This window comes from Theobroma cacao, chromosome 8 (genome assembly GCF_000208745.1).
Source record: "Theobroma cacao cultivar B97-61/B2 chromosome 8, Criollo_cocoa_genome_V2, whole genome shotgun sequence".
In the NCBI taxonomy this organism is placed as follows: Eukaryota; Viridiplantae; Streptophyta; class Magnoliopsida; order Malvales; family Malvaceae; genus Theobroma; species Theobroma cacao.
In genome coordinates, this window is record NC_030857.1 from 2,793,724 (window position 1) to 2,814,766 (window position 21,043).

The following is a 21,043-nucleotide window of genomic DNA, read 5'->3' on the forward strand; positions in this document are numbered from 1 at the left end:
AGGAAGCATTTAACCATAGCAACACAGCCTGTTGATTAATCTAATCGAACATTTTTACCGACTCCATTTATCAATTAATTAGTTTCACAAGAAAACATAAGCAAATACTTTGATTTCGAATGACATTTACACCTTCAGTTGATGAAACAATTCATCTTGCATTCTAGTGGCCTTGTAAATCATTTCTATATATACAAAACAAAAAACCCCTTACAGAAATATACAGGTCATATCCATTCTGGAACTACAAAACTATGAGAACAAAACCAAAACACAACAAATGTCCTATCAACAGCCTATCAACAGATAGCAACCTCAGCTTCATAAATTAGGCCGGGAAGAATACCTCTGTTGCTGCAGGTGGTTTTGCTCTAAGGTATCAAAATTGGACTGAGATGGTCAATCCACCAAAATGTACATCTTGCAAGAACCAACATCTCATTAAGTGAGGCTTTACCAAAAACAGAAGAGTTTAGTATGGTAAAGCTATCATTAACCCCTCCTCTTAGAAAGTTTTAGCTGCGAGATGATGTAAACAGAAATGTTAGGTTTTGGAGTGGACAGAATGTCTTGTGATTAAAAGCTCAAATCATTTCTTTGTGTCTAACCTTTGATTTTGTAGTCCTCCACCCTCCCAAGTCTGGCTGTTTAGGGGAATATGCAAACTTATCAATGGAATTTAAAATGGCAGTCTTGTCCATGGTTGAGGCATCAACCTGCGACAAATCCTATAACCATGTGCTAATGTTACTGTTTTTAAATAAAATAACAGCAAAAGCAACTTCCGTAATTGAAAATAACCTTCAGTTCAATCCTATAATCCTATGGAACAATTGTAGCAAGTCCAGTCAGTAGAATTTTAGCATTCAAAATTTTGGAAAGTATGTAATATAGGCCCTGAATTGAAAAGTTCTTGTCAAATGTATAAGTAGGTCCTCTTTTGCATGACAGTTAAGTGGATAAAGGAAAAATATAAAATTTCTCCATTCTATTATTAACTTTCAGCATTATAACAAAAAGGGGAAGCTGTCTTAGTGTCATGACATGTGGAGAAAAAACAAGGAATCAACAGAAGAATCATTATGCCTAATATTACAACTTACCTTATCCTTTGCTGCCTTGTCCTCTGCTGCTTCAGAATTTCTAATTTCCACACAATCAGTGAAAAGCAGTATCTGCAGATGAAAAAGTCAGTCGCAGATAAGCCTTTTTAAAATACAAAAAGGGGTAAGGCATTATTAGAGGAATCACAAAAATGCAAAGTTCTGAGACACTAAGGTTTAAATAACCAACCTTCTTTAGCCACTTAACATTGTTTTCATCAGCCGCTTTGATTTGCACACCAAGACAATTGTTACGGCTACTGCAGAAGGGGCAAAAGACATTTTTGAATACACACCCATCATCTTCATGCCAAATGCCCTGTCCTGTGTCACCTTCAAGAGTTCTATTGCAGAGTCTTGGATCAACTGATGAAATGTCAGTTATTATAACTGGTACGGTTGTTAGTGTATTTGAAGAACAACAAATGAATCTCTCTTTTATAAGAGATAACAGGTAAACTTTTGATGACACAGTCAACAAGCAACTGAGATACAGATGATTTTCAGGGCGGCCTAAAGGGCTTCTGCAGAGTAAACAAGAAATTTGTAATCTCTTATCCATAGCAGGACAAGAATTGTGAGTTGCCAACGACTGAGGAACATTTGATTTCTTCTGTTTGTTTTCTACTGAACAAGGCTCAAAACCAAATTCAATTCTGCGCCTGTTCGCTAGTAAGTTATCCTTGAAACTCATAGAACCAGGAATTTGCGCAGGAGTATCAGATCCTTCTTCATTAACAAGGTTAATGAAAGGTGAACCCATGGATTCCCTCCTTTTATGAATATAAGAACAAACACTAAGATTCGAAGGTGATTCTATTTTTGGTATCAGGCTGGAGGTGTTTTGATTGACGTCTTTTTCAGGGGTGAACATTGTCACAGATTCATAAGAGGAAGGAACTTCGTTCAGGCTTGTTGAAGACATTGGATGAATTAAAAATTGATCCAAAGACTTAGTTGAGGCCTGAATTATAGTTGAACCAGAGTTCCCATCCTTAGATAACGAACCAGGACTAGCTAGAGAGATACTGGAATCCACAAGAGGTGTTTCCTTGACCATGAGTAAATCTGGATCTTCATTGGAATATGTCATAGATAAAGTCTCCAAACACCTGCAAGAAGATGCTTCCAAGCCAATTACACCAGTTTGATATTTCAAGTTAAAAAAAAGAAAAAAACCTAGTTAGGTACTGCTAGATATAAGAAAGAATATAAAAAATTCCAGAAGCAAGCAAATAATCCAAACACAAATCTCCAAAAGGATGCGGCCAGATATTACTATATCATGATTCACAAATGAAGTGACATGCAAGCATAAAGTTTCCTTTCATTACACTCACAGTTTCAGCTTCATACATTATAGAATAGAGGTGTTGGTCATTTACCGGGAATCTTTTGGAGAGCTACATTCTAGATCAATATATTCCTTGCATGTCTTCTGGTCCTTATCTACTTGCACACTTGTTTGAATTGCAAGATCAATTTGAGGCTTCATCTGGGGAAAGGTGGCATCATATTTTGCCAAAGGAAGTAGTTGCTGTCCACAATGATCAGACTGTTTAAGTTTCAAATTTTCATTTCAGTAATCCTTAGCTTTGATACATAGAAGGGGCCTCATTAGAGTTATTCAAGTTCAAGTTACAAACCTTGTTCTTGCTAACCAGGTCCTGCAAACAGGTGAAGCAAGAGAAAAGACCTTATTTAACACCATTCAACCACAGCCCACACACGAAAATGAACAGTCTAAAGAAAAGGAACATATGCTAATAAAGGAATTCAAACGGACCTTGACATCTCTGAAAAAGGATCTTAGCTCCTCTAATGACTTCTCAAAACTTTCGTAGCTTCTAACGGATGGCCTTAGCCACTTTGAAATGTAAGCTCTATTCTTTTCTTCTTGAAAACGTGAATCTGATAACCAAAAATATTTTCAATTCTATGAGCATTAAAAAAAATGTGAAGAAATTACTATCTACAATATTATGAAAAATACAATCTCAAATGCAGCAAAATGCCACAAGCCAAATTGTAGTTATACAATTAAATGGTATCAGATCTTACATCGCTCACCTTTCGTAGGAAAGCATCTAGTAAAAGACTGCAGAATCACGGCTATTAACTAATAGTAACATCTTCACAGGTGTAGGAGCATTGTTTCACATATTTAACATAAAAGTTTGATGCAGTAGTGTTACGAAGTGTAGTTAACAAAATTCTCCTCACAGGATAGAAAATTGACAATTCTACTCCGAAGATAAAGAGTTGTTTTGCTTGCCTTGCGAACCTCATCCTTTTCACAAAATGCACAAAAAGACCCAAAACTCGGTGGGAATAATACGGACCTTTTATTATCCATGAAGTACCTATCTAGCAATTAGATATCCAGATGCTTAAAGCATTTCAGTCAAGGCAAAGCAATAAACCATCAATTGGCACTCTGTTTGTGACATAGATTTTCCTAGTCAACATCCTATCCTAGCCATCAACATTTTCAGGATAAGATCATAGCTAACTTTCAAATCTCCTCAGTTACCATGACTAATAGCTTTCTAGATGCATTTTTAGACTCACTTTGAAAAGCCTAGATGTATAAAAGCCAAAGAAACTAGAACTAACACAAATTCATGGCACCATATGCAGTTGCATCAATAATTTTCTGAAGACAAAAACAATCTATAGGAATGATGACATGTAACTCCTATAGACAACACAATATTGCTAATTTAGCTAGTTATGTGTATATAAAGATTTTCCCTTCCTCTTTTCATGGTTCATTTATGTCATGTTAGCATCCACTATTCATAAACTTGTGTAATAATTAAAACCTAGAAACATTTTCACAAAAGAAATAGAATATAAGAAAATGAGATTCTATACCACAGGAAACCACATGGATCACCAAATTCAAAATATTACCTAATAGGATGATGGCTCCATAATCAAATTTATGACGTATACAGCGTCCTGCATAGTAAAAGGCAGTTATCAAATAGTACCACTATGAAGTACATAAGGATTAGGAAGGTTTTTTTTTTTTAATAGGAGATTTAGGGAGAATATATGCTTAAATTACATAATCAACCATATGTATAAAATCAAAATATTTTGCAGATACTTGAACTTACTGTATATCAAATCACCTAAGAAACAAGTACCAGAAGAATGAGCAAATATATAATTCTCAAGGTTGGAAATACACAGGGCATACCAAGAGCTTGATTTAGAGCTCTGAAGGCTTGGTGGCAGTACCACTCACTTCCACTGAGAAGGTTTTTAGATGATTTGTAAGTGTTATTATATTTCTTCTTTAAAGCAATCTGAATATCATTTCTGCAAAGACCAGAGGGGTCAGAAATCATGACAAATGACTTATTTATGTTTGAAAACATCATCAACAGGTAAGAGTACATACATATTTGGAAAGGGAATGCCAACAACTATCTTCGATAGTCAAGAACTCACAATTAACAGTTAAGAGTCATACAATGGAGTGCTCTTAGAGGAGTAAGCAAATAGCAGTTATTTAGAAGGAAAATAAACACAGCTGATATATCCAGAGCTACGAACTTCCAATTTTCCATAACAGATTTTTTATGGCCTCAAAAGCACCAAGTTAATTACTGAAATGTAAGAAAAGAGGCACAAAAACTTCAAAGTGAGCAAAAGGATACCACCACTCTAGCATTATCATCAGAAAAATCTATGCCTTCTGAGACCTGCAAGGAAAATGTAGGAATCAACTTTTAGTGAAGCACATAAATGTATTTCCACCATTAGAAGTACCACAAAGTGAGAAGGAAAACATTGATGCAAACCTTTCCTCGGAAAACTGCAAGAAAAGCAGCACCTTCATGGTTAGTAACTTCTGTGGACTCAATTGCATTGTGATCTGCTTTTTTAATCCTTTTCTTTCTCCCAAGACCAGGTTCCTTGCCTCCAGATACTGAATCATAATAACCTTTCAGAACAGTGTCAAATTCTTCCTGATTACCTCCTCTTGGCTCTGCACAAATACCACCAATCAGAATTTCAATCCAACAAGAAATATCCAAGCATGAACAATATGAGTTATAAATACTGAGCAAATCAGGCCATCTTCAACATCAATACAAAAGTCCAGCCAAATATGCATAGAAACATAAGTTTTAAATAGCATTTCTGACAAGAAAATCAACGATATGCTCAACCACATGAGATCTAGGAAAGAGGCATAAAGTGTCTTACCAACAAAAAGGCGCTTTCTTGCATTAAGCCGCAACCATTGGCCTGTTTCACGCCAACGCTTGCAAAGTTTCTCCATCAGCTTGTAACTAGGGAAGAAAATCAGAGAGCCTCCTGGAACAATCTTGCAAATTTCTTCTAAGGATTTGCCGAGTGCATCCTTCAGAACGACAAATACATATATGCAAAGGTCAAATAATAATTAATTCTTGATCAAACAAAAAAAATGACTCAAAATACAACATACCTGGAAAGCATATGTATCTGCTGTTTTGTAACTTGCATCCAATCGATAATTACCTGGACCATGGGAGATTATAGCAGACCACACCTGCAATAGAAAAGTTGATACTCATAACCAAAAAAACAGTGGAATTAAGAATTGATGAGCATCATAGGCATGAGGAAAATAAAATTTGTACCTGGGATTTAACATCAATAACATGAGGAGCCTCCAAACAGTTTCCAAACTGAACTCCAAGTTCAGATGAGAAGGAATTCATTGGTGACAATGTCCTAGATTACAGAAAATTGTTAATGAAATTACTAGTCAAAAACACTATATGGAAATGCAAGTGAGCCATAGAACCCAGTGAATGGAAAAGGACATAAGCAAAAATATGAAAACCTTCACTTAAGTGCAGCTCAGTATCAGACATCATAAATGGCAACTTTCTTCTTAAAGGTTGGCACACTGATGGGATGGCAGAATATATTATGTGCTATCAATCAGATTACAAGGGTACTTTCAGGAAAAGATATCCATCCAGATAGCTAGAAGTAGTTAATGGCTTTATTACTTTGACTTGGTTAATGTGACTTGCTAGAAAAGTTTTGGATACAAGATAATAACAGCTTGCACAAAGCTGCAAATACTTCTTTATGATGTAGAGAAGGTTCATTGATGCAAGGCCAGCAACTGAAGTATTCAAATAAGGACCATTCTTACCCAGATGTTAAAATGACAGACAATGAAAGTTCAGCAATGTCTCTGAAAACAACCGCTGGATTCAAGCACCACAAACTTAAAGAACATGTCCAATTGCCAAAAGCATTTTCTGTATGCAAAACACTATCAATAACCTTTCTAGTTTAATCAAAAGAACAGAAAACACTATGGCAATAACCAAAAACTGAGTTCTATAGTGAAACTTTTTTACTCATAGCAATGAAAGGGAAAAAATAACAATTGAAACCAATAGCTAAAATGCCAACCTATTGTTATCATATCCAAATTCTTTGTAAGCTAAGCAACTTAAATCTGATTAGATGTTGAAAGCCCAAATATCACCTATCTCATACACTAATATTAACACGGCTAAAATTTTCTTTGAAAGTTTACTCACAGTACGAGAAAGGCACTGTCTACATGAAAATGACAGAATAAAAAATAGTAATAAATTCATTAACCACTCACCGCCATCCTTTTTAACATATCTTTGTAGAGCAAGCTGATAATCAAATATATGAGAACCATTCCTTGAGAAGAAATATGTCAGTGAAGAGAACAGCCCTGTAATGCATTTGTTGATGTAGTCAATCACAATATTAAGACTTCAAGGGTTATTAATTAGCTTGGAGTACATACATCAAAAAAATTATGATTGTACCTTCCAATGTTATGACAGACATGCCACTTAAATGAGGTGCATCTGACTCTGTATCTGAAGCAGCTTTGATTGCCTTGAATAAAATGTGGTTCATAATCAGTATAAAACGGTAAGAATCAAGACTCAAAATATTGTTGAGTATGGTACCTTTGTTGCACAATCTAGCAAGATGGGGAAGCATTGCTGTGAAATGTTAGCTTCTTGGAGTTGTCTTAATGCCTTGTCACCGGTCCAGCTGTAAGATATGATTATAGAAACATAAAAGACCATGGAAATCAAATGCTAACAGGAACAAACATAAGAGTCACACCTAACAAAAATTACTTTAAAACTTTCAATATTGTTTGCAGGAAATAAGGTGAAAACTGCCATAGTTCCCTTGATTTCTTTATTATAAAGAAAACATAACGTGTCATAAGAGGAAAAACATATATCATCCCCAAAACTGTTATCTTATGAAGACGGTGTCTTCCATTTAAATAGTATAAAAATGAAAAAAAAAAAACTTCATTAGTGGGAAGAACAGAGAAAAGAACAAATAGAAAAAGGTTCCTGTACACAAGAACAGTGACTATAAGAAAGTATAATTTACCAATCTAGTTTCAATGTTGATTGCAGAAATAATGCAATTTACAGAGTACATCAAGCTTAGAAAAGCTCAGGCATTACATAAAATTAGTCCAAGACTGTCAGATCTTAGAGTAGATGTTACCAAGAATGTAAAGAGTGCTAAACGGAAAGATAAAGGTTATTTAATTATCTTTGGCCAAAATGGCACTCCCACAAGGAGAGATAAGAATGACTACAACATAAAGAAGCTCTTTGCAAAACTTACGAGGAGAAGTAGTGCCGAAATTCATGCTTTTCTAACGTGCTTTTCCTCTGCTCAATCCAACCCATTAGGTCCTACACTTCCACAACACCAATTATTGTAAATGAAAATTAACTAATGTTATGTCAGACCTGATCGTTGCACAAGAAATGACGTTCCTTACCTGTATCATTTCATACAGTGGTTGGTAAATTGTGGCATCAATCATGTAGAGCTGCTCTAGCTCCGTCTGCAATTCTTCCATAATGTATAACTGCTATAAGAATTAGAATCCTCATATGATAAATTAGAAGCAAAAGTTTCTTAACGTACTGAGCAAAGCATCTTCTTCAAGATCCACACTACCAGCATCACGAGCAATATCCTCTATATTGCTGTAACGGGAGAAACTCTTTTGATATCAGATCTTGCCAAACAATTCATATACACAAGGAAATAAAATCTCAGTCAGTCATCCAAGATGGGATGAGAGTTCATTTCTAAACTACCTGACTTTATTTACACATCTAATTTGGCAAGCAAATAGGCATCCACTGACTATTGTAGACAAATCATTCTCCAAAACTTCAACGATGCTAGCACTCTAAAGAGATCTTTAGAACGTGCCTTGGGCTAAACAAAATCAAATCTATTACATCTTTTTATTTAGATGTCAAAAATGAAACACAACATCAACTGCAGCATGAATTATTCACCATATAATCATCAGGAAATCATAAACTTTAACTAACTGATTTTTTGCTAGTGGCACTGAGATTGCAGATTCTGGAGGAGTTTGTGTACTACAATAAGAGAAAGCAAGGGGAAATAAGGAGAACCTTCATCTACCTTATATTCCCACCAAGAAAGAAGTCTATGACTGGATAATTTGGATATCACCCACCACCTCAGTTTCTAGGCTGAGGAATTAGCAACCTTTCTTTTTTATTGGAAACAGTTGCATGATCACTGCTCTGTTAGGAAATTATAGAAGAAAGATCTACTACCGATACGGTTACTACAAAAGAAGTAAAAATGAAATGTTGACATACTTGAGCCTTTCCTTAACCATATAAAAGCACTGAAAGGTCAGAGATAATGTAACTTTATGGTACATCAAATGCTTTCAACCCACAAAAAACGGAAATTCAACTACCCCAACTCAGCCAAATTCAAGTGCAGAGCAAATTCATAGAAATAATTAATTGTTTTCCTTATTCAAAAACTAAATTGATAATCTAGAATGTTTGCTTCTGCCAAAATTTATCAGAACTCAAAGAGATGTTCATCAGAAAACGAATGAGGAAGTTAGCAGAGACATACTGAGCTTCATCAAGAACTATAATGGCTCCTTTAATGTCTACATCCATTGCTCCTCGAATAACAGGATTGATGATGTAGCTATACGGGCAAAAAACTAATTGCGCATCATCAGCCATGGAACGTGCAGCATAGTATGCACATCCTGGGAAATGAAGAGAACCCTCAGAATGATTTTGAAGAGTGACATAATGGCAGAAACATCTCTTTAAAAAAAGAAAAGAAAAGAAAAACCTTTAACAATTTGTCCAACTTTGACAAGATCTTCAATATCATGGGCCTCGTGACAGCCTCCTTTCTGAAGTGAGGGATGACATTTGACTTTATGCATATTTCTGCTTGTAATGGGTAATTTCTTATGGTTATACTCTTACTTCAAGATTGACAGTGAAATCATGGACAAACAAGGCCAAGTCACAATAAATGGATATTGAACGGAGAAACAACTCACTTAAATTCAAAACATCCTTCCTCTCGATTGCTCAAAAGCAGCTTGCTGCCAAATTCAAGTAGCATCTTTAGTAGGAAAAGTAATGGAAATCATAGTGGGAGAAGAAAAAGAGAAACCAAAAGGAGAAAATAAAAAGAAATTTTAAGGTCCAAAAACTGCACCATTCTTCATCAATATTCTGCTTCCCAAGAACATGTGGATTTGTGCAATAATTTTTCCTTGAGGCCTGAGAAATTTTTAAATGAATGGAAAGTCAACAAAAATTTCCATAAGTTTGAATTATAATGCCTAGAATAATGGCATATACATAGAAAGTTTTTTTGAAACATGACAACTAAAATCATGTTTGAAAAAAAACCTCTATCGATGAAAATTTTTTCCTACTAAAAAAAAGAAGAAAAAGTCAATGAAGATTGGGTAAAACATACCAATACCGCCATTTGCACTCGGTAAGAAGTTTTCCTGTATTCACGAATCACTTGAGAAATTTGTGAATGTGTCCTCCTGATATTAATGGGAAACCACAGTATTTAAGTACCAATTCCACATCCAATTGTACAAGTTCCTGTAGCTCTTTATACTGATCAGTGCATTAAGAATGTTGGCTCAGTTATCAGAGATTATAAGAGCTTAAACCATCAAAAAGTTCAAACATAATACCAACTCCAAAATTAACATTTTATATCACAAAAAATGAATGAAATAATCTATAGTATCCCGTTTACTCGACATACACCATCTATTATAAATTCCGTTACTGCTGCTAGGTAACAAATTTTGACAACAAGTACTAATTCAGATTATTTGAGAGCCATATTCATATTTGAATGATGGCTTGATACCAAGAAATGAAAAGAAAGAGAGCTTAAATGGCAATGACCTCGGAGAGAAACCATTTTAAGACAAATAAAATAAAATAAAACTTACGAAGCATAATATATCGTAGGAGCCAACTTTTTCTTCTTATTCTTGCTATTTGCTGATTGTTGAGGTGGCTCTGAAATCCCTGATGGAGGAACGCCTAAGACATAATCAAGGTCCATCATGCAATGTTCAATATTAACGAACACTACTGATTATCCGAAGTCAAAACCTGAGCAACACCGGAGATCATGCTGAGAAAATAATAACTTACTTGAAGGTTGCGTTTCTGGGATAAAACCACCGCCGTGACCGAGAGGATCGGTGATGGCCTCCGGTGCAGGTGTGGAGTGAGACAAACAGCCTTGGAGATTCTTGAGCTTATACTTCTGTTGCCAGGCCAGAGTGGAGCAAAGAAGCGATAGCGATTTGCCGGTACCGGTGGGCGACTCGAGTAAGGTGTGACAATGACCGTCTTTCTGAGCTCGATCCAGGGTTGATATGACTCTGTACATGAAGGTGAACTGCGTCCCGTACGGCTTGTACGGGAATTCCACCGGAATTCCTGCAATATGATACACAGTTTTAGGATTGATGTTGGCCCCGGTTGCTGCAGACGTCATTTCTTTGGGTTCCAGAGAGAGTGGATGGAAACGTACATGGACGTTTAAGACTAGGGATTTTGAAGTGGGAAATGAGTTTTTGGCGGGAGTTTTCGGCGAATTGCTTTCGATAGTGGCGCTTTCTCTTTTTTCATTCCTGCTGCTTTTTGAACAAAATAAAAAGGGACAGAAGTAAAATCACCCTTCGCCAGTCAGCCCGTGGTAAGCAGAAGCCCATCGGGTAGTGAAAAGAGCCTAATTTGGAACTGGACCTGGAGAGGTGGGAGCACTAGCTTTTTCATCACGCTCAATTCTTCGCCACGTGTCGTTATAAATGTTTAGGCCTCTTCTGAATTAAAGATCGGCCTATATTTTTTCTCTCTTTAAAAAAACTATATTATATTATATTATATATTTATACATATTGATCTTCTGCGTGTTGAAAGTGGTTTTTTTCAAAACAAAAGTCATAAATAAAGGTTAAATTAATTTTGGTTGCTAGATAATAACATTTTCATAACACAATGAAAAATATAATAAGTTTTTTTTATCTTACAAATAGAATAAGCATAGAAATAATTATAGACATAATTCGTAAAGAAATCCTTAAATTATTTAAAAAAATTTAAATGAATATTTTTTATTATATTTAATCAAGTTATTTATATTTTTATTTAAATTAAATAAAATATTATAATTAATTATTATTAATTAGAATGTTATTTGTTATTTTGTACTATATAATATTATTATAATATATTAATATGTTATAATAAATAATAACATAACATGTTAATATGAGATAATTACATGATCATATGATATTTTTTATTTTTTACGTAAATATTATATAGATATAAAATGACAAATGATATTTTAAATAACGATAATTAATTACTTATTAGTTACAATGACTCATTTAACCAAAATTAAAAATATATGAGCTTGATTAAACATGATAAAAATTTAAAAATTTATTTAAAACTTTTTAAATAAATTTAAAATTTGTTCCAACCATTATGTTATAAATATACTGACATATTATATATGGAACATAATACAAATTGGATGGCTAGATGTAGAAAATCAAATAGGAAGTTAGATGTATGGTAAAGTAAAGAAATTTTAAGAGAGAGAAAAATAAAAAGAAAGGTCATAGAACCTAAAAAATTTATTACCAGAAAAGAGAAAAGAGAAAAAGAAAAAAAAAAAAAAGGGTACGGTTGGCTAAATATGCCACGCTCAACCTCGTCTGGTGGGTGCTGTATGGCTATCAAGACTTATGGGCGACATAATTTGTGGAACTCGGGTTGGCTCGCTTGGCCGACCATTTAAAAAAAAAAAAAGAAAAATAGAGAACATTGACTGGAATGAAAATATATTGAAATTGAAAGTAGCATATGGTGCATGCCAACTGCAGGAGTAGGCCAACATTGAGCAGATGAAAACTCATATGAATGGAATTTCACAAATAGAGCCATTCCAATTACACGCCATGTGTTATGCAATTGACAAATTCGGATGGTACTTAATTGAAGCCCATAGGGAAGATTTTTCTTATAGAGCTATAGATGGAATAAGAAATTGATAATTTTTAGTAAAATACCATTGTCTTTCAAGAAAAAGGAAGGAAGGTGGCTTGAGCCTTTAATTTCGACTTAATTGAACTAGTTTCGGTCAAACTATGTCCGTTCTGACGTAGTGGGAGCGAAGGAGAAAATAGGAAAATGATTTTTTGGGTTGAGCGTACAAATGCACGTAAAATAGATGTGGATCTTATCCACCCTGTTAAACCCCTTTGCCATACTCCAACCAAGAACGAAAGGTGAGGATCCTTTCAAACTTTTAGCTACAGAACAAATATAAAGGCCAATTTTGCACAATTTCCTACCACATTTTTGCAACCTCTACCTTGTTACTCCTTTGCCATGACTCTCATCCCAAGTTCTGTCCGTTTTGACTACTCTTACTCTAAAATATGGTCATGGTTAAGCAAGAATACCAACGGAATTGATGATTTCTCACGCCTCTTCTTCACCCTTGTTGGTGTTTTTGCAATTTTTTGGTATACATGGATGTACATCAAATCTAAGAACAAGGGGAAGCCAACATCCCCACCAGGCCCTCGCGGCCTCCCCTTGGTGGGAAACCTTCCCTTCCTTCAACCTGACCTTCACTCCTACTTCGCCGAACTAGCTCGTACCTACGGGCCTGTCGTGAAACTCCAGCTTGGGTGCAAGATTGGGATCCTGGTGACCTCCCCATCCACCGCCCGGGAAGTACTTAGAGACCAAGACATCGTGTTTGCCAACCGTGATGTGCCTGCGGCTGCTATGTTAGTAACGGGCGGGCGTGATATAGCGTGGAACCCCTACGGTCCTGAATGGAGGATGTTACGAAAGATTTGTGTACTCAAGATGCTTAGCAATGCTACTTTGGACAAAGTGTATTCGCTTCGCCGTAGAGAAGTACGAGAAACCGTGGGTTATATACATAGTAAGACCGGATCGCCTGTAAACGTCGGTGAGCAAATGTTTTTAACTATATTGAATGTGGTCACCAGTATGTTATGGGGTGGGACGGTGGAGGGTGACGCCAGGGCGAGCCTCGGTGCGGAGTTCAGGCACGTCATCTCAGAAGTGACAGAGATATTTGGTCTGCCCAATATTTCAGACTTTTTCCCAGTCCTGGCCCCCCTTGATTTGCAAGGTCTAATCAAACGTATGGGAAAGTCAGTGGAGAAGTTGAATGGGATCGTTGATAAAATAATTGATCAACGGCTGAGGGTTGAGAGAGAAAGTGGGAGCACAACAGTGGAATTTAAGGACTTTTTACAGTTTCTATTACAGTTGAAGGATGAGGAAGATTCCAAGACACCAATGACCATGGACCACATCAAAGCGTTGCTCTTGGTGAGTATTAGACATTTCTAGTTCTTACTATGAACTGTTAGTTGTTGACTGTACACCATCTGATATATCGAATTATTCACATTTTAAAGTGACTTTTTTATAATGGAATTTTTTGTAAGAAATGCCTTTTTCCAATAGAATTTTCACAAAAAAATCTATAGAAATTTTTTTTGTAAATATCTAAATTGATAATACCTTTTCTTTAAAATGAAAAATTTTAAGTAATCATCGAATGTTTATCAATGAAAAACTATTCTTAATTGAAATTTTTTTTTCAAAAATGAATTTGGTATTCTAGGTGTTATAAATTTATAATATTACGATAACTGCAAAGTTTATTGAAAATTTGTCGAAATTTTTTAATTTTATTTTAATTTTAATATTTTTTCTAATTTATTTATTTATTTTTAAACTAATTAGATAAAAATTAAAATATACCTAAATAGATAAAATTCTCTATTTCATTGGTACAAGTAATATTTAAGAAAAAAAATCATGATTTTTAATTACATGTGAAAACAAAAAAATAGATACAATAATACAACTTTCCTAGCATAAAACCACAGTGATCATAGTACAACTTCCTCATTATGATATCCTATATTAATGTTGTATATACCAAAGAAGGGATGAAAAAGACAAAGCCAGCTTATTGAATTTTTTATTTGTCAATTTTCATTCTCAATTTAAAAAAAAAAAAAACTAACTTGTCTGTCACATTCAGTCTCATTCTCTCATTTCTAGATGAATGGGTAATGATGAAAGTGAGAGCTAGAATCGAGTAATGGCTGTGAAAATATCAAAGCCCATTAATGTAAACTTGGAAAGGTGGGGGACATAGCAATATATAGACTTTTTAATACTTTGGAGTTTGGACAGGATATGGTGGTGGGAGGATCAGACACATCCTCTAACTCGATTGAGTTTACACTAGCTGAAGTCATGAACAAGCCAGAAGTCATGAGAAAAGCACAGCAAGAATTGGATGAAGCAGTTGGCAAGGAGAACATTGTGGAAGAAACCCACGTTCACAAGTTACCATATCTACTTGCAATTATGAAAGAATCATTGCGTTTGCACCCAGTCCTCCCTCTCCTAGTCCCTCACAGCCCGAGTGCAGACTGCACAGTTGGCGGGTACGCTATCCCTAAGGGTTGTAGGGTGTTCGTCAACGCCTGGGCAATTCACAGGGACCCTTCTGTCTGGGAAAATCCGTTGGAGTTCAACCCTGACAGGTTTTTGAACAGCAAATGGGATTTTAGTGGGAGTGACTTCAATTATTTTCCATTCGGGTCTGGCAGAAGAAGCTGTGCTGGAATAGCAATGGCTGAGAGGATGGTTTTATATTCAATTGCCACGCTCTTGCATTCTTTTGATTGGAAAGTGCCAGAGGGTAAGAAGTTAGATACTACAGAGAAGTTTGGGATTGTTTTGAAGTTGAAGAATCCACTGGTTGCAATTCCAACGCCAAGGTTATCGAATCCAGCTCTTTATGAATAAAAATTTTAGATTGGAACCCTTCACTTCTTGTACTAATAAAAAAGAAAGTAAAGTTAATGCTAAATATGTATAAAATAAAAGTACTGTTCAACATAATATATTATACTATCTATAGCTTCTCATCATTAGCCTTGAGTCCTTGATTATTGGCCAAGTTAAGGTTGATTAATTGTTATAATTATGATATGAATTGTAACTTAATTAATATGATATCTTTGTGAAATTATACACATGTACCTTATAGAAATCTGTCTACCATTGACAAATGAAAAATCTAATACCTTTAATTGCATATTAATTTGAGATTATCGATCTTTCGCTCACAACTTAACATATACATAGCATGTTTAATTTGATCCAAAATTGAAGATTGAATGTTTTTGTATGGCCAAGTCTTTTTGTTGCACACAAGTTTAATTTTTAATCAACAAACAGCATCGAAATTGTTGCATTAAATCTATTGACAAAATAAATTTTTTTATTGTAACTAGTAATTTTTCATAAAATATATTTGTTGATAAGATATGGTATAAGAATTAAATAATTTTCTCTTTTTTCTTTTATGAATGAATTTGAGAATTTTGTGTTGATGAAGGGTTTTTATAAAAGAGCCCAATACATCGGGGGGCCTAACCGACCCAATGACTACTAGGAAAGCTGCTATTTTTTGAAACTATATGTGGAAAGTGCCTCACGAAGTTTTCGGCAAATGAACCCAATGGCCCAAATAAATCTGGCTGGACTCTGGAACTTTGACTATCAATAAAAGGGTCAAAATAAAAAGGAGCAGGAATTGTGAGAAAAAATTTCTTAGGTGAAGTTTGTAAAGTTTATATTTTTGAAAGATTGAATTAAAAATTGAAACTAAAAACTGATAAATTGACAATATAACATGTAATAAGTAGATTAATAATACAAAAAAGAAGTAATTAGTTATGTCCAATATGGGAAATTTTGAATATATATATATATATATATTATATATATATATATATATATATATCAATTTGGTNTAGCCTTTCAAAAACAAAAAATTTATCAAGTTTTTTAAATTTTAAGTGCTTTCAAAAAACATTTTAAATTTGGAGTCCGTAATCGGCCTGGTACACTTATTTATTTATTACTTTATATATTTTAATATTTTAAATTTATTTTAAAGCTGAAATAAATTGTTAGTTATATAATAATTTAATAGAGATTATGATTTAAAATCAATTTTCCATTTCGGCCCCAAATTGGGCTGGACTTGTGGGCGTGGGACGGTAGTCCATTGGACCCCTATAAGTCATGGTGGCAAAGAAAAAAAGGTGATTTTTTTTTTGTTATTTTTTATTTTTGAGACAAAAAAAAAAAAAGAACTGGAAGAATTTGTTTGTCAGACGATCAAAACCAGCAACTCTGATTCTCTGAAGAGGTTTTCCATGGGGTTTCATTTCCATCACCTCCACGGGGTGTCTTTGAGTTTTAACAGAGCCAGGAACCATTTGCCCTGCATTAATTCGTTCTCTTCTGCATTTTCATTCTCAACTCTCTCAGATTCCTCCATAAAGGAACCGTCGTTTAATCAAATAAGCAACCAGTCTACCGTCGACGAGCGTCGCGTTTTTGGTGAACTCTCCGACTTGTTTCAATTTTCTCATAGCAACGCGATCGTTCCATATCCGTACAGGGAGAGTTATCCGCCGAAACAAATAGAAAGTGGAGCTGTTGATGAATATTTATTGCCTGAAGAGAAATTGCGAGGGGTTTTTCTTCAAAAATTGAGGGGTAAGACTGCAATTGAACATGCATTATCAAATGTTCCCGTGGAATTAAGCATCGATATAATCGCTAAGGTCGTGAATATAGGAAATTTAGGCGGTGAAGCTATGGTTTTGTTTTTCAATTGGGCAATGAAGCAGCCGGGAATAGCAAGAGACATCCACAGTTACTACATAATCATTAAAGCACTAGGTAGAAGGAAATTTTTTAAGTTTATGATTGAAACTTTGCATGATATGGTGAAAGAAGGCATAAAACCTGATGTGGAGACACTGTCAATTGTAATGGACAGTTTCATCAGGGCTCAGCGTGTGCAAAAAGCTATAGAAACGTTCGAGAACTTGGAAGAGCTTGGATTGAAGCGTGATACTAAGTCTTTGAATGTGCTTTTACAGTGTTTGTGTCGACGAGCTCATGTAGGTGCTGCAAATTCGTTGTTCAATGCTGTAAATGGGAAGGTAAAGTTCAATTGTGATACATACAATATCATGATAAGTGGGTGGTCAAAATTAGGTAGAGTTAGTAAGATAGAGAGGATATTGAAAGCAATGATAGCAGATGAATTTACTCCAGACTGTTCAACTTTCAGTTATCTTATTGAGGGCTTAGGAAGAGCAGGAAGGATTGATGATGCTGTTGAGATTTTTGATCATATGAAGGAGAAAGGATGCATTCCAGACACTAGAGTTTACAATGCAATGATTTCTAATTTTATTTCTGTTGGGAATTTTGATGAATGTATGAAGTATTACAAGGGTTTATTAAATAGTAACTCTGACCCTGATGTGGATACCTACACGAAATTGATTTCTGCTTTTCTTAAAGCTCAAAATGTGGCTGATGCTCTTGAAATTTTTGACGAGATGTTAGTTCAAGGGATTGTTCCCACTACAGGGACTTTAACCTCTTTTGTTGAACCTTTATGCAGCTATGGTCCGCCCTACGCTGCTATGATGTTCTATAAGAAAGCAAGGAAATTTGGCTGTAAAATATCACTTAGTGCCTATAAGTTATTGCTCATGCGGCTATCCAGATTTGGTAAATGTGGAATGCTGTTAAATATATGGGATGAGATGCAAGAAAGCGGTCATACTTCTGATATGGAAGTTTATGAGCATGTCATTAATGGACTTTGCAACATAGGGCACCTTGAAAATGCAGTGCTTGTTATGGAGGAGGCTTTGCGCAAGGGGTTTTGCCCAAGCAGAGTTTTATATAGCAAATTAAATAACAAACTACTTGCTTCAAACGAAGTAGAGAAGGCTTACAAGTTATTTTTGAAGATTAAAAATGCTCGCCGTGATGAAAATGCTCGAAGATATTGGCGTGCTAACGGCTGGCATTTTTAAGTTGGCACATTTATCCGTGACTAGGGCAAGTAAAGTCTGCCTTTGTGCTTATCCTATATTATTCAACTAGTTTGTATCACTTAGTGGTATTCTTATAGTCTGTATCTGAGGTTTCTCAAACTATTCTATTGAGTGCAGGTACATGTATTGATTCTATGATTTTTTGGTTTGCATGCGGATTATCCAAAAAGCTTGTGAGCTCCTTGGTTTCATGATGGCTAAACTCAAGTTTGCCAAAGCAAGATATACATATATGCATGATTCTGTGACGGGCCTGGTAAGATAACACCATATTTCATTGGAAGGAGTAAATGGCTTTATTTATCTTCTATTTCTACTCGGTAAGGATAGTTGACCCCTCAATTTGTTGCGTTCTCTCTGGATTTATTTCCTTCAACTTTACAGTGTTCATTCTCTAGATTGAAGATAATTGGTCTTGGTAGCACTATCTGCTGATTCTTGCTGCTTATTTAGCATGTTGTCCTTGTAAATTTCTGGGTTTCAGAACCCACTTAAGTCATTGGCATTGTGAAGTATTGTGTTACTAGGGAGAATTACACCTGATATCTTCACTAAGTTGGCTGCTAGGTTTGCCATTCATTTGCAATGCCATTTCTGAAGTCCTTGTTCAGTTTATGAGGCCTTTCTAGAATCCTTGCTTGCTCTCTGTCTTTTTCAATTTTTTAGACTTTGTCCTTTAAGCATCCTGTTAACTTTAGTACTTTGATTTTATGATAGTAATAATTATTAAAGTTTTTTGGTTCCTATCATTGCATCGGCAGTTAATATCTCAAATTGTGTTTTTCTGGTTAATGTGCTGGATAGTATGTAGTTTCACGGTATTAAAATGCTGGACGATAATTCTGAAATTCGAAATTGCTTTAAAATGTCACTTTTATTAGCACATTTGATCTATGAGGAATGTACTTTATAGAATGCTTCATCCCACATTTTATTTGTCATTTTATAGTTGTATATTTGTTTATACACCTAGTCTTTTCTCCTCAATGTAGAATCTGTTGTGTCTACCTGCATTTGGAGTTCAACTTGAAATTCACTATTGGGAAGCGTTTCCTTTATCTTTATGTGAGTAGTTCATCTCATGAGAAAAATTTCCATTTTCATAGTTTGGAATTAATACAAGGGAATTGTTACTATATTTTCAATATACTTGCATTGAAAGCTTAATATGTAGTAGTTAAATTATGTTTGAAGAAACAATCTCTTGGAAGTATCCAGATAAAATGTTCTGTTTCTTACCTGTTACGTCTGCCCAAAGAAACAGTCAGAAGAGTTAAAGCAGCTTAAGAATTGAAATGTTTGTAATTGCTTTCTTCACTTGCATGAATGAATAATTTTTGGTAATTTGTGGGGAATAATGCATATTTTGGCCACTGAGCTGTCTTCAAAATTTGTTTTCTAGTCACAAAACTTTTATTATGTACGAACAACCCATTGGATTTTAATGAGATAAACTTTAGCTCTTTTCTGGCATTTTCCCGTTTCATTTCATTCGTTTAATACTTTTCAAAATGATTGTTCTTAGTCTGCAGTGAGGGATATGTTCGCAGCTTTGTTCCTGGACAAAATCTTGATACCTATTCTGATTGAGCATGTGACTCCATTCATGCGATACTGGAGCCTGGCTTTGGTTATTTGTTGCAGAGGAGGTAACATCCGCGGGTGAATGTCTACTATAAATGGATTTTAGCATCTAAATTAGATAGAGCATGATAGGCTAGTTCAACGAGAACATGATTCTTGAATGGCTGTACTTTTAAGGAGCTGCAGTAACAATCCTGTAAATTGGAAATAGTTTAAACACTTAAATTACTTGCAAGATGATCCATGGGCTTTTAGCAAATGAATATTAACAAGAATTCTGAAGGGAAAAATACATGACAGCCAACAGAGAAAAAAAGACGGCTGAAGGAGTAGTTAGTAGTTACCACTGTCAAATCCCTTGTCCCAACTTTTCTTGATTGCTTTGGGGAACTTATTTTTTCGCAGGAAGCACAAATTAATGTTGGATTCCATTTTCCAAGGCCTTGTCTGCTGCAATTGGAATAGTCAAGCCTCGTTATCGGTCTTTTTGAAGATGAGAATTTAGTACTATTTAGAGTTTTTGGTTTAAGGGATGTTTGGGTCATGATGTAATGCAACAGTGTCGTAAAGAGAAACTAAATTAGTTTTTCGCAAGCTTAATTGCGAAAAGTGTTGTAAGATGTAGAAAACTATTTGATAATATTTTATTTATTTTAATAAATAAAAAAATAACTTTATAAACCAAATCATAATTTTGAAATAGAAAATAAAAATAAAATATTTTTTATTCATTAAAAAATAAAATATAAAAAATCAAAATCAATTAAAAAAGATGTATGTGAAAAAAAATATAATTATTTGTTAAAATTTTATGAATTATTTAAGGATGAGCTGGGAATATGAAAAAATCTCATTAAATATTCGTTATCACAAATGAGAACTTTTTTTAAAAAAATTTGTCTAGAAACTCAAATAAACTTTCGGTATAAATTAAAAA

The 21,043-nt window shown here is 34.7% G+C and overlaps 3 protein-coding genes across 12 annotated transcripts; 2 read left to right on the forward strand and 1 right to left on the reverse strand.

Moving 5' to 3' along the window:
- On the reverse strand, positions 92-11,103 carry LOC18591724 (Fanconi anemia group J protein). 4 transcript variants are annotated; one of them, XM_007018013.2, is made up of 29 exons: positions 10,652-11,103; positions 10,444-10,537; positions 9,945-10,020; positions 9,678-9,742; positions 9,517-9,561; positions 9,300-9,400; positions 9,069-9,210; positions 8,079-8,140; positions 7,930-8,003; positions 7,770-7,840; positions 7,082-7,169; positions 6,935-7,007; positions 6,742-6,837; positions 6,274-6,382; positions 5,747-5,840; positions 5,572-5,655; positions 5,328-5,484; positions 4,919-5,106; positions 4,775-4,819; positions 4,516-4,544; positions 4,312-4,433; positions 4,020-4,067; positions 2,890-3,014; positions 2,750-2,770; positions 2,489-2,640; positions 1,294-2,215; positions 1,104-1,175; positions 609-728; positions 92-519 (listed from the first exon to the last, which is right to left on the reverse strand). In XM_007018013.2, exons 1-29 carry the CDS (start codon positions 10,998-11,000, stop codon positions 493-495), a joined length of 3,651 nt encoding a protein of 1,216 aa, XP_007018075.2. In that variant the 5' UTR covers positions 11,001-11,103; the 3' UTR covers positions 92-492. The 4 variants fall into 4 exon arrangements, with proteins under 4 accessions (XP_007018075.2, XP_017980836.1, XP_007018074.2 ...); XM_018125347.1 differs by having other exon boundaries at positions 609-716; positions 2,489-2,658; XM_007018012.2 differs by having other exon boundaries at positions 2,489-2,658.
- LOC18591725 (7-ethoxycoumarin O-deethylase) lies at positions 12,798-15,519 on the forward strand. Its single transcript, XM_018126374.1, has 2 exons — positions 12,798-13,891; positions 14,771-15,519. The coding sequence occupies exons 1-2, from the start codon at positions 12,908-12,910 to the stop codon at positions 15,389-15,391; spliced, it is 1,605 nt and encodes a 534-aa protein (XP_017981863.1). The 5' UTR covers positions 12,798-12,907; the 3' UTR covers positions 15,392-15,519.
- On the forward strand, positions 16,740-20,726 carry LOC18591726 (putative pentatricopeptide repeat-containing protein At5g43820). 7 transcript variants are annotated; one of them, XM_018126401.1, is made up of 3 exons: positions 16,740-19,587; positions 20,048-20,171; positions 20,512-20,726. In XM_018126401.1, the coding sequence occupies exon 1, from the start codon at positions 16,813-16,815 to the stop codon at positions 18,499-18,501; it is 1,689 nt and encodes a 562-aa protein (XP_017981890.1). In that variant the 5' UTR covers positions 16,740-16,812; the 3' UTR covers positions 18,502-19,587; positions 20,048-20,171; positions 20,512-20,726. The 7 variants fall into 7 exon arrangements, with proteins under 7 accessions (XP_017981890.1, XP_017981888.1, XP_017981887.1 ...); XM_018126399.1 differs by having other exon boundaries at positions 16,740-18,842; positions 19,515-19,587; positions 20,048-20,726; XM_018126398.1 differs by having other exon boundaries at positions 16,740-18,530; positions 18,640-19,587; positions 20,048-20,726.